Genomic DNA, 17915 nt, shown 5'->3' with positions numbered 1-17915 from the left:
TGTGTTTCATGAGCCTCGTGCTCATGACAAGCATTTAACTTTTGCCGAAATTTGTCTCTGCGTTTTTAGCTGTGTTGTTATTTTCTCTTTCTGTTTTATATTCAATATATATTGGCGTAGCCGCCCCTGCAGTCAGTGCTTTTCTTTCCCCAAGTAACCGATCGCCACACAATCAGCTCTGTAATAGACGTTAAGCCATCTGTAAGCTTAGCGCCGATTCTTCAAAAGCGTTTAAGAACATTGAAATATCTTCGTAGTACATGTTTAATTATTCTATCCTTCACGACACTCCCAGTGAAGAATATAGATTATTTAAATGAAGTTAAAGTTTTATGTGTATAATTTAACAAACATATTTTGCTCCATTTCACCTTAAAAATGATATCGTCATCATATGTAAATACGCTTTATAAAGTAGCTCAGGTTGTGAGATATTATAACTGTAGTGCAAGTTTACAGTGTGGTGATTGTACTTATAAGTACAAACAGTTCTACAAGGAGCAATTGATTGAGTGCATTTAAAGTTCTTGGGATTAAACTGTTTCTGAACCGCGAGGTCCGTACAGGAAAGGCTTTAAAACATTTTGCAGTGGCAGAGACAGCGTGTCCTTGAAACTGTATACCGATAATTCTCTTTCCGATCAGCTGCTGCTGTGATTCACACTCAGATACAGTGATATAAATACTCCGAGTGGTGCAGTGAGAGTAATATGGAAAAAGATGATCCGCTGTGGCAACTCCTAACGGGAGGAGCTGAAAGAAGAAGAAGAAGAAGTGAGAGTAACAAGGCTAAAGCAGTTATGGTATTTGGAATACTATGGCTGTTCCCTGGACCATTATATTGTTACGAGTTAATTACAATCAGATGTATTACACTAATAAACAATATGCGGTTAGTTTCTGTGTATTTATAAAGCCACGTCATGAAAATAATGAGTAATCACACAGGAACAGTAGCATTGCTTTGACGCTGGGTGCCGCCAGTCTGCAAAACCGAGCGGAGAACTTTGCGTACGACAAGACACGAGGTACCGTGGAAAAGTGCGTGGCTTTACGCCAAGTGTAGGTTTTATACATCGCGATTTGAAGGTGGAAAAGTTCTTACGCAACATTTCTTTGCGTACGCACCGTTTATACATGAGGCCCCAGGACTCTAAAGACATGGACCCATCTACACTCTTAAAAATAAAGGTGCCGAGTGGATCTTCTGAGCGATGCCATATAATCGCCAGACTCATCCACATGAAGGTTCTAGAAAGAACCTTTCTGAAGATCCGTAAGATGGTCCATACAATAAATAACCCTGAATAGATGGGAACAGATTTGTGAAATCCCAATGACTCCTGATGTTAAAAGGTCTCTCACTGTGCACAATAAGACAGGCTAAGTACTGGTTGTCTTGATCCGTTAGTGTCCTGCTAGGTGGCCTTTACCAAACATTAAAGATTTCAGGGTTTTTCTTCCTGTGGAGAAGAATGTCAGGAGTGATTTGTGACAGACGGGCATCAGCAAGAGTGAAAAGGAAGATCTACAGGCTGGCTGTGTTATATGGGCTGGAGACGGTGGCACAGGAGACAGAGCTGGAGGTGACAGAGTTAAAGATGCTAAGATGTGCATTGGGTTGACGAGGATGGACAGGATTAGAAACGAGGACATTAGAGGGTCAGCTCAGGTTGGACGGATAGGAGAGAGAGAGGTGTCAGAGTCAGAGAGGTGAGATTGCATTGGTTTGGACATGTGCAGAGGAGAGATGCTGGGTATGTTCGTTGAGCGAAGGGTGATAGGGATAGAGCTGCCGGGCAGGAGGAGAAGAGGAAGGCCTAAGAGAAGGGTTATGGATGTGGTGTGAGAAGACATTCAGGTGATGGGTGTGACAGAGCAAGATGACGAGGACAGAAAGATATGGAAAAAGATGATCTGCTGTGGCAACCCCTAACGGGAGCAGCTGAAAGACGAAGTAGGAGGAAGAAATTTTTCAAAGTTTTACAAAGAATCCTATTCAAAGAACTCTTCCCAGAATGAATTGGTGCTTTATCAAGCAATGGTTCTTCAAGGAACCATACAGCCCAGTAAAGAATCATAAATAATAATAATAATTCTTTACATTCATGTGCTGCTTTTCTCACTACTCAAAGTTCGTTAATGACTAAGGAGCCACTTCGACCACCACCAATGTGCAACATCCACCTGGATGACGTGACGGCAGCCATTTTTGCACCATTCCACTCACCAGACATGAACTGTTAGGTGGTGAAGTGGTGAGAGGTAGAGAGAGCTAATCAGAGACAGAGGATGATTAGGGAGTCAGAATGACCAGGCCGTAGTAGGCAATTTAGCCTGGACATCAGGATACCCTCCTACTTTTTACAAAGGATTTCCAGAGATCTTTAATGGCCACAGAGATTCAGGACCTCAGTTTCAGATCTCATCCGAAGGACGTTGCCATTTTTACAGCACAGTGTCCCCATCACTGCCCTGGGACAATGGGATCCTCATACAGACCACAGGGTGAGCTCCACCTGCAGGCCTCACCAACACCTCTTGCAGCAACGATCCAAGATTGTTCTAGATGGTCTCCCATCCAAGTCCTGAAAATGCTTAGCTTCAGATTGGTCACCTCTTCTGAAATTTATGTAATATGTTAACAGCCATAAAGTGCCATTAAAGAAGTTATTATTCAGAGTGTAACTTGAAGGAGCTGGAGCAGTTTGGCCCTGTCGAATGGGCAACAATACCAGCAGTTAGGTGTGCTAAGCTAATAGAGACATCCACCCAGCAGATGTGGCTCTACCAGGCATTGACTTTGGGGGGTGAATACTTATGCACATTCTGGATTTCTCTCTTAATTATTGCTTGTGTCACAGTAAAAAAAATGTTTTGAACCTTCAGGGTGGTGGGCATGTTGTGTTAATCAAATGGTAATGAACCCCCCCAAAAATCCATTTTAATTCCAGGTAGTAACGCGAAAAAACAGGACAAACACCGGGAGGGATGCGTAGCAATGAAAAGAAATGTTATGTTTTGTTAAAAATGGATTCTTAAGGGCAACGTGTACAGTGAAAAAAACAAAAAGAACAGAAACCTTCCTTGAGGGACCCCCACAAGTGAGACAAACCGAGGAAGAGGAGAATTTGAGGCAGACTGCCTGTTAGGTATGACCCATCATTCACAATCCTTCACTATGAGGGGTAACCGTGCATGTTCCAGAGACATAAAATACCCTAAGACCAGCCAAAAAATAAAATAAAATAAGAAAAGGAATTCCATTAAGCAAAAACATAAACAGAAACAGCAGCCCACGCTGCCTGCTGAGATCTTGTTAGATGGATGGAAACTTGCTTGACCTCAAAAAGAGAAAAAAGAAAAAGTCGTCTGCAGAATAATAAACGCAAAATTGGCGCCTGACAAAGAGGAGAAGCCGAAATACGTTCATGAGATTTGCAGCCCCCTCTGCACCCCACCCCACCCCACCCCACCTTGTCTTTTCAGCCTTTCATTAGGGAGGATAATTGAAACAAAAATTCACTTTGAAGCAATTGTTTCTTGCACAGAAGCACAGCGAAATGTGCAGAAGTTTTATTGTTAAAGCGCGAGCTGCAGGATTACAACATTAAGGAAGCCTGCTTATCTGAATGCGTCTTTAAGCTTTTGTAATTTGTGCAGAAGATTTTATCTTTGTATTATCTGCGTTCTGCATGGGGCATAACGTACGGGACCATGAAAGACGCAGGTGCTAACCAGAAGTGCGATCTTCACTGCAGAGGAGCTCCTCTTTGTCCAAGTGAACAGGTGGTCGGTTATCTGCAATCGTCTTCACTGGCCTAGAGCTCAACATCCATTGTGATGGGACAGAGTGGTCCTCACGCACCCGTGGCCTCAAACACAATAAGTCTGTCCGAGGCGACCCCCATTATAAACCTCAACATTTACCTCTTCCCTCTCCACAACCAACCCGACTCTAAAAATTCCCCTGGCTGAGACACGGGGGCTCCTTTGCAAAGCCCACCCCAATGGGGTTCTCCTGGCATACCAAGAGCATAGAGCATTGATTGACTGATTGCAATCTGTGTGCCACGTAGGCACACGGCCAATCTGTGAGAGCCAGGATTCTGGCTGGGTTGTAGGAGATCAAGTCCTTATTTCACTCAATGATATGCAAATCAATTTATTACTTTCATGTAATGTGTCTTTTCTGGATTTTTGGTTGATATTCTGTGTCTCTGCATTAAAATGAAACGACCATAAAAATTAGAGACTCTTCGGTGAGTTGAGCAAACTTACAAATTCAACAAGGGGATCAAATCCTTATTTCTCCCACTGTACATACTTATGCAATCAATTATTTGTTCTTTTATATTTATAACTAGCGACTGGGAGCCGATCGAATCGGGCTACAAATTCTGTGTTTGTGAAATCCATACTTTCTCTGCAAAGAATGATTTGGTTTTTTAAGTCCTTGAAATGATTTTGTTATCATGGCACTGATTTGTGACCTTTTCGGCCGATGTAATGAAGAGCTTCCTGCTCAAACGAGGCTGCGAGACGTGAACTCAGCTCTTCGGCGCACCTCATTTGATTTTTTCCGGCAAACAAATTTTCAAACCAAACCTTATTTTACGACTCTAGTCAGAGTCGGAGTGATAATTACGTTGGCGTGGTCATTTTAGATCTGAGATCGGCTAAAATTTCAACAATGACCGTTGTCAATACCCAGCCGTCATTACTCAGTTTGTCAATAGATGTCAGAAGGACGGATGCCAAGCAAATGGCGATACGTTCTAAATTACTTACGGTTCTGGAGCTGTCGAAGGGTTTAAGTCAGTCGATGATGTTAGTCCAGGAAAGTACGCCCCACCAAAGCAACATTCCAAAAACCAACTGAACTTACTGTTATCTGCTTGAAACAACACCGACTTACTATACTCGGCCGTCCAGCGGCGTCACTGAAGCATTCGAACATTCTTAGCCAATCATGCAATACTGCGTCCGCGTTTGCCACATTATGTTCTAACTACAGAGGCAGAGTCCCATTGCATGGTTCTAACTTGTATTGAGTCGAGGTATTGACACAAACACCAGACATACGGGTATTGACGACGCAGACATCATACATACGGGTATTGACGTGACATAAGGGAGTATTGACACGAACACCAGACATACGGGGTATTGACACGAACACCATACATATGGGTATTGACGTGACATAAGGGGTATTGACACGAACACCATACATATGGGTATTGACGTGACATAAGGGAGTATTGACACGAACACCAGACATACGGGGTATTGACACGAACACCAGACATAAGGGGGTATTGACACGAACACCATACATACAGGTACTGACGCGACATACGGGTATTGACGCGAACACCATACATACGGGTATTGACGCAAACACCATACATACGGATAGTTTAAATTATATATAAGGATTATTTGCAGAGATCCATATTCACTTTGACATTTCTGCTGATCAGCATCCGGCAAATTCAACCCATTGTGACTCAATGTTGTTGTACAACAAGAACGTGTGAGAACTTCCAAGGAGGTCAAGATAATGGGGTGGGCAGACAATGAGTGGTCAGAAGGACCCCTCAGAGAGCAGCAGTCCACACATTCTGGGTGGGAATGTAAAAAACAAAAAATGATCAGGTGGGAAATACGGCGGGCAAAAGCTTCACATTGACTCCGACGTGCAGACTTCGAAGGGCCCGGCTGTGTCTTCTGCATTTCTGTACTGGCAGGTTAAATATGAAAAGAGGAACTCGGCCCACTGAGTGAAGTGAGGAGTTTAAATCATTCGAGGCAGAAATGAGCCCGGGATTAAGAAACGGCAGCTGACTTCTCTGTCGTAACGCGGGGCCTTCACAGAGAATTGTTTGCAACACGACTAAGCGAGAATTAGAATTGGGACGGAAGGGCTGGGTCCGGCCTTGTGTCACCCTGCTGGACCCTTGAACTGAATGCGGGGTCTTTTTACAGCATTATGTTCTAAATTGGCTGAAGTTTAAAATAAATAAAAGCAAAAAGTGTGAATAAAGCTAAAGCTGAAAGCTGACATTTAATGCACAAATTGTCACTAGAGGAGCTCCCTTGGAGGACAAATGGTGTTGCAGTCCACAGTCACCCAACAGCACCGATCTGCGCTGGTCTGGCGTCCCATCCAGGGATGATTATTATTATTGTTATTATTATTATTATTATTATGATTGTCATCATTGTTTAGCAGATACCTTTATCCAAGGCGACTTACAAAGCAAATCATAATACATGCTGTACAAGAATGAAGGCATCAAAGCAACAGAAAGGGAGTATGCGCTGACAGAGCATTGCCATTGCACGACAAGCCACGTGGATTGGCACCCGAGTGCAGCGGGTGGCACCTCGGCACCACACTAGGACAGTGGGAGGTTTTTTTTTTAAATTCTGGCTGGAGTGCCAGTCCTGCCACCAATCACCAAGTTTTTCTCTATAAGTTGGAGGAGCTGCTTGCAGGGCCCTATGCAGGTTAATGTCATATTCCAGGACGAAGCAATTGCAGGTTAAGGGTCTTACTCAAGGGACCACCGGAGTGGAATCACTTGTGGCGTTTATAGGATTCAAACTGGCGGCGCACATCCCCAGCCTCAGAGTCCCCACTCAAAGCAACAGAGAACAAGATAAACAAAAAAATGAGTAAGAGGAAGGTGAAGATGACATGGTGTCAGCAGTGGGATTTGAACCCACAACCTCGGGGTATGATGTCCTGGGTCCAAAGCCTTAAACACGACATTACAGGAAAGTTTCAGCATTGGATGGATGGGTGAATGGAGGGCTGGGGATCAACACTGAAGATTCTGAACCCACCCAGCCTCAATGGGTTAGCACCATAGGCATAGATGTAAGCCTACCTGATGATGATGATGATGATGATGATGAAGACGGCTCTTCTTCTTCTCTTTATTTCTTTCACAGACAGCTCAATCACAAGGCTCTTTACAAAATATTTTATGTTCACATTTTTCTTCAGATAAAATATTGGAGAAAGGAGATGGATCAGCAAGCACCGGCAACCATGATAAATGATACCACCAATCCCACCCCACAAGACACCCCACTGTGAGCAGAAAGAAAGTGTGAACACCCCCAGCGGGCTGTCAAGAAAGACAGAAGAAGAAACATCAGGAGTTAAGAAGTGGGGTCTGACCACCCGCTCCTGAAGCAGTCATGTCATGGAGAGCAGCGTATCTGGATGGGACGCAACACCAGAGGCAATTTGGGCAACGGAACGAGTGCTGTCATCGGCCTAATAAGTACACAAAATCGGTAGGAGTGTACATGGATACTCTCACGAATACGTTTGTATGTCACTTGGATATCCGAAATTGTCCTGCTGTCCACACTCTGTCCAGGACACTCAAATTGGCATCTTCGCTCTCCTCAACCTCATCTGATGCATCTTCATCCTCATCCCATTGTCCTGCTCCTTATCTTTTAATCTCTCAACCTCCTGCTGCATCAGGACCAGAAGTGCACTTATGGTGGAATATGTCAGACAAATTATATGCAAAAAAATAAAAGTAATGTGAAAAGTGACAATAAATAAATAAAAACACAAGGAAATGCGAGTGTAGAGAATTCAATGTGTCATGAAATATGAAGTATTTATTCATTTATTCATTTCAGTGACACCACAAACAGCATGAAAAGGTGTCACCTGAGCCCTAGTGACTTCTGTGTTTTGATTTCATGTGACAGTGAGCGCACAGTCAGCATGTGGCATACTGGTCATCGAGTGAGCACAGAAGGAGCGTAAAGGTGAACTGGGCACAGCGGTCACGTGACTGCACTCGCACTGGGGCAGACGGCCTAATCGACAAGCAGCAGAGTGCGCAAGCGTGTGTGTGTGTGTGTGTGTGTGTGTGGTGACCACATGACCTGAGGGAGGAATGGACATGTGACCTGTGGGCCGTCAGCAGAACTTGGCGAGTTTGGAAAGAAATTTCTAATTTTGGCTGTTACTTGGTTTTTGTTTATATTTTTATATTTCATTTAATTTTTGGTTCTATTTTTTGTTTGTATTTAGTTTTTTATTGTTTTTAGTTTTTTTAGTCATTTCTAATTTTCATTCTTTTTTTTAGTATTTAATTTTTCCACATTTTCTACTCTTAGTTTTTAATTCTTTTTTCAGTTTGAAATTAGTTTTTATTTTTTTTTCTCTAGATTTTCTAAATTTAGATGTTTAGTTTTAGTTTTTCACCATTTTTTGTGCTTTTATTTAGTTTTTCTCGCTTGGTAAAATTTGATTTATTGTTTTAGCTTTTCATTCATTTTTTTAGTCTATATTTAGATTTTCACCATTTTCTAGTTTTAGTTTTTCATTCTTTTTAGTTTTCCACCATTTTCTAATTTGAGTTTTTTTTTAGGTTTTATTTATTGTATTTTATTTTTTTTATTTTCTAGTTTTACTTTTACTTTAGTTTTTTAAATTCTATTTTTATTATTTTTAATTTTTCACAATTTTCTAGTTTTTTTTATTTAGCTTTTGTTCATTTTTTAGTTTTTCACAATTTTCTAATTTTATCAATTTTTCATCATTTTTAGTTTTTCTTTAGTTTTTTATCATTTTCTATTTTTAGTGTATTACTGTTCATTCATTTCAGTTTTCTTTGGTTTTTCGCCATTTTTTAATTTTAGTTTAGTTTTTTTAAACTCTGCTTTTCAGTGTTTATTTAGTTTTGTTTTACGTTTGTTTTATTATGTAGTTTTTGTTAATTTTTTTTAGCTTTTATTTAGTTTTTCACCATTATCTAGTTTTAGTTTTGTTTAGCATTTCTTTCATTTCTAATTTTAGATTTTTAACTTTTCTTTTATTTTCAGTTGATATTTAGTTTTTCACCATTTTCTGGTTCTAATTTTTCACCATTTTAGAGTTTTTTATTTAGTTTAAACTCTTTTCTGGTTTATTTTTTTTAAGTCTATTTTTCACCATTTTCTAGTTTTCGTTTTTGACAAACGAGAGGAAGCCGTTCACTTGATTCGTCCCTCGCTTGTTGAGCTACTAGCTACGCTATCTCAATGTATCTCATCCACAAACTTCTTACACCATGTCTCGGTAGTTTTTTTCAATTCCCGCGTCTCTTTGTGTAAAGAAGTGTTTCCTGGCTTCATCCCCAAATGCAGTTCTCTTTTATCTCCACTAGGTGTCCTCAACTGTGTGATTCACCATTTAGTTGAAAGAATTCTGCTGGATTAACTTTATTGAGGCCTCTGAGGATTTTAAACATCTGAATTAGGTCCCTGCTTTTAAAAACCTGGGGAGCCGTGAGAGAGCGCAGACTTGGTAGATGTCATGTAACAACATGTAGAAAAAAGCAAGCTTTGGCAAATGAGAGTGCTTCACCATACGCTTCTAATATCCACTTTAATAAAGGACAAGGAAGGGTTTGTGTTAGCTGTGTGTCTGCCTGGTTGCTACGTTCTCTGTCATTCCAACAGATGGTGCAACACAAACATTTGTAGTAACAAAGTGCATTGCAGACGTTGAAGGGGCCTGAAGACTTTCTAATTATATATAATTTGCATGTATATTTATGGAAAAATATGCAGTTATTATCCAGGGTGGGCTCAGGCTCTGCGCCCCTGAATTGGATTAAGCAGGTTTGAGATGGATAATTAGAAATTTAAAAAGAAAAAAAAAACAAACAAAAAACAAAACAAGGATTGAAATAGATTCTTTAATAAAATATCATCCCAGACTTTTAAATAAAACATTGAATGTTCCTTTTAAAAAGCCGTTTACAAAATAACAGTAATAAATTCTTCACATGGTCCTGAGTTGCCTGTTCAGAAAAATAAAACAGCCATTGTTTTCAATAAGAAAAGCCCTCTCAGTAGTCTTTTACAAGCAATTAAAATATATATATGTATATGTAAATATATTTAGACATCTTAAAAAATATACACCTATATCAACCCACACATTAAACATTTTATGAACATTTTCAAGGAAAATAAAACTTTTTTTCTTTTTACAGTTTTACAATTAAATAGGCAATGGAAGAAAATGCAGGTGCGTACCTCGTCTGTGCACTTGGACAATTGTTGTTCTCTTCAAGTTTATTCAAATCAGAAAACAGATTTTAGTAAAAATGACAAACTGTAAACAGATTATATGGCCGAGGAACAAGCAGAGCGTCACCTCATCACGAGGGCGCCGAACACACAATGAGAACAAGAACTTCAATCGGCAACAATACAAACAGCGCACAAACTTGCTGATGCTTTTTCCTTTTTTTTAATAAAAATAAAGCTAAAACAAGTCAGCAGCTTCGTTATAATTGACTACAAACTCGGAGTGATGCTTCGTTAAACACAACATAACAAAATAAAATAAAACATCTTAGGGTTACAATTTGTGCACACAGCAACGTCGGCTGCGGCCACTGGCTACATGATCAAGACAGAGAGACGCGCGAGGACACGCAGAGTCACACACGCACACGCGAACACGCACGCACAGAGTCACACACGCGCACGCACACCCACCCACCGGGAGCGGGCCTTCTGTTACAAAAAAAGGAAGCGGACTCTGTTATGGCCGGCCGGCCGTGTCTTACTGATAACAAAAGAAAACCCTGAGGGGAGGCCGCCAAGGGGCATTCATGGATTTGCAGCAACAAGAAGACAAGATGGGGTGAGGGAAAAAGAAAAAGAATAATAATAAGAAGAAAATTGAATTGTCACTGAATGTGATTGTGGCAAATTTTAAAGTTTTGCATTTACATGATTAGTCAGCAAGTATACACATATTAGATTAGATCAGATGAACTTCATGAATCCATCCATCCAGCTATATATCTTAACTACAGGGTCATGGGGGTCTGCTGGAGCCAATCCCAGCCAACACACAGTGCAAGGCAGGAAACAAACGCTGGGCAGAGTGCCAGCCCACACACACTAAGCACAATTTAGAAATGCCAATGCACCTAACCTGCATGGCTTTGGGAGGAAACCCACGCAGAACATACAGACTCCACGCAGGGTGGACCTGGGAAGCGAACCCAGGTCTCCTAACTGCAAGGCAGCAGTGCTACCCACTGCGCCATCGTGCCACCCAACTTTATGAATTACACATACACAGATATACTGTATTTGGATAAGAAAAGGGCCGGAAGATGGATAGATGGGAAAATACATACATGCATACATACACATACAGAGTTTGTGTATACAAATATAAATGCAACACTATATATATGTGTGTGTGTCCGTGTGATTGACAGACATAAAACAGACTATATCGGAGATATAAATACATAACATATATTTCTTAAGCTCCTGTAACTGGGTATTTCACTATAGTTTGCACCGTGGGTATAATTGTATGGGACGAATCAAATTGATTGATTCATTTGACTGAGTGATTGATAAAAGAGAGAAAGATACACAGATGGATTTGAAAGGTACTATATAACAGACAGACAGACAGATGGGATAGATAGATGTGAAAGGCACTATATAATAGATAGATAGAGAGATAGATATCTAATAGGCAGGATTAGATAGATAGATAGATAGATAGATAGATAGATAGATAGATAGATAGATAGGAAGGATACTTTAGTGTAATAGGCAGGATTAGATAGATAGATTAGGCACTATATAAATAGATGAACAGACACATTCATGAAAAGGATTATAAAAGACAGATGGGATAGATGTGAAGGGTACTATATAATAGATAGATATCTAATAGGCAGGATTAGATAGACAGATAGATAGGAAGGATACTTTAGTGTGATAGGCAGGTTTAGATAGATAGATAGATAGATAGATAGATAGATAGATAGATAGATAGGTAGGAAGGATACTTTAGTGTAATAGGCAGGATTAGATAGATAGATTAGGCACTATATAAATAGCGACACATTCATGAAAAGGATTATAAAAGACAGATGGGATAGATGTGAAGGGTACTATATAATAGATAGATAGATGTTTTAGTGTAATAGGCAGGATTAGATAGATAGATTACATATAAAAGGCACTATATAAATAGATGGGCAGACACAGGTATGAAAAGGCCCTTTATAACAGACAGACCGATATTGCAGATACTGTGCTGACTAAGTATATACAGTAGATGTAAAACGTGCACAATCAGTAATTGACTAATAAATGTGGTCGCCAGCCCATAGAGCTCCCACTCACACAATTGCTCAGTCTGGAGTCCTTCATGCCTTCGAGGATTGTTGGAGGAACACAGAAGTTCCTAGCTGAACTGTCACCATGCAGACTCCACATAGACATTGTCGCACTGCCCCAGTGCACGACCTGACACCAAGACACTGGATCCAATGGGCCAGTAGCGCCATACGGTACTGTATATACCGCAGATCTATTAAATGTGGTGGGGTGGGGTTCAAGTGCGCACGTCCTTTCTGTGGCCCGACCGAGGCGTCCGACTTCACTCACAGGCACCGAGCCGACTGCAGCCTCCCTCCTGACTAGTGCAGGCTAGACTGGAACAAGCAGGTTCAGAGAATGAACACAGACACACACACGCGCACGCACACACACACACACACACCATCGGTGCAGACTAATTTTAGAATCCCGAGGCTATCTTGAGAACACTGTTTTTGTGCTATGCAGTTTGTATATTCCTACATTTTTTTTTTTGTTCATAAAAACTCCTTTCAGGGTCTCTCTTGGCATAATCCACTCCCAGCATGCTCCCTTGCTACTTTGAAATAATTTACAAATGTGATAAGTGCATTTAAAAAAAAACAAAAAAAAAAAAACAACTAAGTTGACTGTGTAGCCCATTTAAAAGTCCACACTATTCTCCAAATGTCAGGCTGAGCAGCAGAATTAGCAGTAGGACCTTCTGAATGTGAAAATGTGGAAAACTCTTCAAAGTGCCCCCAATTAAAGTCCCACACTGATTGCGTGGGTGGGCGTAAATCAGGACCCAGAGGCCGTTTCAGTAGGCTCATTTTAAAATAATAAAAAGTATATTAAACCAAATGCCCTTAATTCTTCATAATAACCCCCGTTACGAGTGGTCTCGCTTCCTACGTGAAGAGGATTTAACGCTAAACCCTTTTGTGCTCTGCGCATTATTACGAGAGTGAGGTAATTAAAGGTTTATCCTTCACATGCCAGGACGGACAACACATATGATACTGGTGGCCATCCTGTAAATGACAGACATTACAAACTGAAAGTGAATAAATGTCACAAGCGATACCCCCCATGACAACTCCCCTTCATTCTAAACCATTACGTCAAGGGGCCGCACGTCACTTTACGAGTCCTTTTAATTGAGCATTTATCGGCCATGAAGTCACCAAACACTGACGCCCCAGATGTTCTTCAGGTAGCAATTTATGAACATTAAGAATATGCCCCACATTTTGAATGACACTTCTGCACACTGTCAGCATAATCAAGGTAAACGTGACATCGTAAATACGTTTTTATTGTAATAACGCAGAGTTGCGTATAAAAGATTAGTCGAGCCGATGACAAAAGGGGCTGCCATCAGTGTGTGCAGTTCTTGGCCTGAGCAGTTTAATGTTACGTGAAAGAGCAGGCGGTGTTTGGTGATGAAATCAAAGGCCATATCGCTATAATGAGGACATATCGCTATAATTTTCAGACATTTATCAAATCTTACGAAAGCCGCAGTGGGGCGTCCTCCAACATAATAATGCTTGCAGGTAACTTTGCCAATATTGTGTACCGTCCTTCAAATAGAGACATATTCATATCTTTATCTCTCTCAGACATGCACTTCCAAGAAAGAAATTGTCTTCTACCATGAATTCATTTCCGCTGTATAAGCTATCTGACGTATGTAGATCAAAACAAATTCTTATTTACCTTTTTTAGATGTACCTGAGAAAATCCTACAAATATGCATAAAATACAGTAAGATACAGGACTGCAACTGTGTAACTAATTACAAAGAGCCAAAAATTAGAAATTGTAATAAAAACACACGTATAGACACAAGTCAATATATGACCGGAAGTCGTTTTCTGAAAAATGACAATAAACGATAAAAAGCACAGAACTTCATCTTTCGCATCCTGTCCACATACCCTCTAAAATCTGACATGATTTTGGGCAACACTTCGCGCCAACTAGTGGAATATGTGCTCTCCACGAATCATGTGAGATGAGAATTCGTAGCGATCTTGACTCCGATAGCCACATATGTTGCACTCCAAAGGGTCCCTGTAGCCATGGCAACCCATGTGTATGGTGTACATCACGTGGTCTAAAAAGAGCACGCGGCAGTGCTCACACTTGAATGCCTTGATGTGGTCCCCGTTTCCATTATATACCTTGTAGACGTCTTTAGGGGAGCACACGGCCGTGGTGATCGCCGCAGCCGCAGTCGCAGTCTTGCTCATATCTAAGGTGGTCTGCTCGTCTTTGGAGTATGCAGGACTTTGTTTAGCTTTGGCACTTGATGCTTGGCTGCTTGGATACCTCAAGCGTTCTTCATGACTGCTGCTCTCCGAGTCGACCGACTCCAGGCAGCTATTGCTCGGAGATGCTTCTCGCTCCATTGAGATGATCTTTGGTCTGATCAGAGATATCGGACCATCGGCTGGAAAATCGTGAGTCATTGGAACCGCTTCTTTGCCACTTGGACGGTCAATCCTGTTTGCATGATAGACCTGAGAGTAAAGAGGGTTCATCATGGGCACGACGTCTGCCATGGAGACCGGTGGATGGTGTAAGAGAGGGCGCATCGGATCGGTCCCCAAGTAGGACATGGCCTGGTCCATCATATGAATCATCTCAGCGTCTTTGTCGTACTTCATATTCATATCAAAACGCATGTCTGGGTAGCCGTACCGGATATGCTTCTCACCTGAAAAGTAACAGATTGAGGAATTCATCAAAACCAGAATAATCAAAATATCAATTCATTATTATACTGAAGGAAGTGAACTGAAAGCAAAGTATCTATAATGATTGTGCTATTATATTGTAACTCATAAAATATGCTGATTAATAAATTCATTATTGGATATCAAAATATGTATAATTATTATACTGTAATTTATAACATATGCTGACTCATGAGTTAAATGAAATAAAAATATGCATACTGGTTGGTTTACACTGTAGTTCATAACATGCAGATTAATAAATGAATTGAAATCAATATATATATGATACTGTGATAACATACTGTACCTTGATTAATGTACTAAGTAAAATCTGAATATGTTTCATTATTATACTGTAATTCAGATCATTGTCTGATTAAAGAATTAACTGAAATGAAAATATGCATAATGATCATTTTATTATATTGTAATTCAGAACATTATACGATTGATAAATCAATTGAAATGAAAATATCTATAATGATCATATTTTACAATTGTAATTCATATGCTGATTAATAAATTAATTAAAATGAAAATATTCATAATTATCATTTTATTATATTGTAATTCAGAACATTATACGATTAATAAATCAATTGAAATGAAAATATCTATAATGATCATATTTTACAATTGTAATTCATATGCTGATTAATAAATTAATTAAAATGAAAATATTCATAATTATCATGCTGTAATTCATAACCTTGTCTGATTAATGAATTAATTAAAATGAAAATATGCATAATGATTGTATTTTTAAATTGTAATTCAGAACATAGGCTGATTAATAAATTAATTAAAATGAAAATAGTCATACTTATTATGTTGTAGTTTATAAAATTAACAAAATGACTTATTAATTGAAATAAAAATATCTATAATGATTGTGTTATTATATTTTAATTCATAACATGCCTTGATCACATGAAATAATTGAATTCAAAATATGTATAATTATGCCGTAATTCATAACATCATCCAATTACTGAATTAATCGAAATGAAATTATCTATAACAATGTATTCTGTTTTCATTCATAACATATGCTGATGAGTTAAATTAATTTAAAATCAAAATGTATAATTATCATGCTGTAATTCATAACATTATCTGATTAATGAATTAAGTGAAATGATACCATCTATGACTATGTTATAATATTGTAATTCATAAAATAAAAAAAAAAAAAACGGAATACCCGGAGGAAACCCATGCAGACACGGGCAGAACATGCAAACTCCACGCAGGGAGGACCCGGGAAGTGAACCTGGGTCTCCTAACTGCGAGGCAGCAGCCGCTACCCACTGCGCCAACGTAAAATATGAATTAATGTATAATTATTTTGATTAACGAATTAATTGAAATCTAAATATGATGATTGTGTTTTTTACGCTGCAGGGGCATCTTAACATATCTAGAAAGTTTTGCATCCCGAAGTATAGAAGTGGCTGTGCTGTTCTGCATGTCATCTCCTTTTACAACAAATCCATTTGTTGTTCACTTTGATGTCACTATTCCATTTCTGATGATAAAGTAGCATGCTGGTTTGCTTTTCTGTTTTTGCTGGTTTCAGATTTTTAGATTAACTTTTACCTCAAACCATTTGCAGCAAAAGCAAAAAAGCTCCAAAAGAAAGAGGGCAGAGTGCATAAACAATCAGCGCCATTACAAACAACAGCCTTTCTAAATGACAATATGAGAACAGCAGGACCACTGGAGGAATGTTTGTAGATCTACTAAGAGAACGTTGTGGGGCACTTCTTCAGGTTTGGCAAAGCCACTCATTTTATAATGAACAGGTACGGCCAGCCAGACCTGCTGAGTTGGTTTAACAGTAACTGTGCCTGTGGTCTTCCATTTCCTGATTCCATTCCTTACAGTTGAGACTGACAGTTTAAACCTCTGAGATGGCTTTGTGTAGCCTTCACCTAAACCAGGAGACTCAACAATCTCTGTTTTCAGATCTTTGTAGAGTTGCTTTGAGGATCCCATGCTGTCTGTCACTCTTCAGAGGAGAGTCAAAGGGAAGGAAGCACAACTTGCTGTTGACCACCTTAAATACCTTTGAGCACTCATGATTGGACACTCCTGTCTATGAAGTTCAAGGCTTAACGAGCTCATCAAGTAATCAGCATAGAGCAGTGACAGGCATTCAAATCAGCACAATGACAAGGGGACCCACATTTGTGCACAGTCAGTTTTTCACATTTGATTTAATTTCATACGACTAAATACTGCGTCACTAAAAATCTTTGTTCAGAAAACACCGCAGTGCTCAGATGTTCCTAGGAAATGAAAGACATAGCACTGTTATCTTTGTTGTTGAAAGGTGAGTCAATTATTATGGAGACTGAGAGGGGTTCCCAAACTTTTTCATATGACTGTATGTGTATGTATATATATATATATATATATATATATATATATATATAAAGAAACGTTTAATGCTGTAATATACTCAGCATGGAGCAAATAAGAAAAATCTGAAAGGAAGGAAAATTTCATCTCCTTCAAATTCTCTATGCACAGGATCAGGAAATGGTGCAAAAAACAAAGCTGCATGTGAAGTCAGAGAAGAACCGTGCAACAGAAGTGCCACACGAGTTCTTTCGAAGTGGCTACTGTTCTGCTTTAAATTATGGAAAGTCCCAACAAAGCATAATAGCCAAAAAGAAGTGTTTAACCCTTGCAGAATGGGGATGCGGTAATATGTTTTGCTTTAGTCTGCATGATAGTGTTACAGGTGTGCCTAACCACAACAAAGTGAAAAACAGGTCTTCCTTTTATCTTTTTTTTATAAAAGCCAAGAACTTACTTGTTAACAAAATTAACATAAAAAGTACACCTTTTAAAAAAAAATGTACAGATTTGTAAAGGAAGATAAAGGCGATATGTGCTCCTCCTAGATGTGAAGATGGCCGCTGCTAAAGATATGTAACATCCATATGTACGTATACAGCACATAGACACAGCTTATTATGTCTTATGGAAAAAGCATATACATAT

The 17915-nt window shown here is 39.4% G+C and overlaps 1 protein-coding gene across 6 annotated transcripts in view; it reads right to left on the bottom strand.

Moving 5' to 3' along the window:
- Window positions 1-11599: 11599 nt before the first annotated feature.
- Window positions 11600-17915, bottom strand: part of ikzf2 (IKAROS family zinc finger 2) — a 188007-nt gene continuing 181691 nt past the window's right edge. For all 6 annotated transcript variants that reach the window (XM_039755344.1, XM_039755345.1, XM_039755343.1 and 3 more), the window contains one exon: window positions 11600-14881. In XM_039755344.1, coding sequence (XP_039611278.1) covers window positions 14142-14881 — 740 coding nt within the window. In that variant the 3' untranslated portion in view covers window positions 11600-14141. The remainder of the gene's footprint in view (window positions 14882-17915) is intronic.

This window comes from Polypterus senegalus, chromosome 6 (genome assembly GCF_016835505.1).
Source record: "Polypterus senegalus isolate Bchr_013 chromosome 6, ASM1683550v1, whole genome shotgun sequence".
NCBI classification, from domain to species: domain Eukaryota; kingdom Metazoa; phylum Chordata; class Cladistia; order Polypteriformes; family Polypteridae; genus Polypterus; species Polypterus senegalus.
The sequence above is the reverse complement of the archived record's forward strand: the minus strand, read 5'-3'. Positions and strand labels throughout refer to the sequence as shown.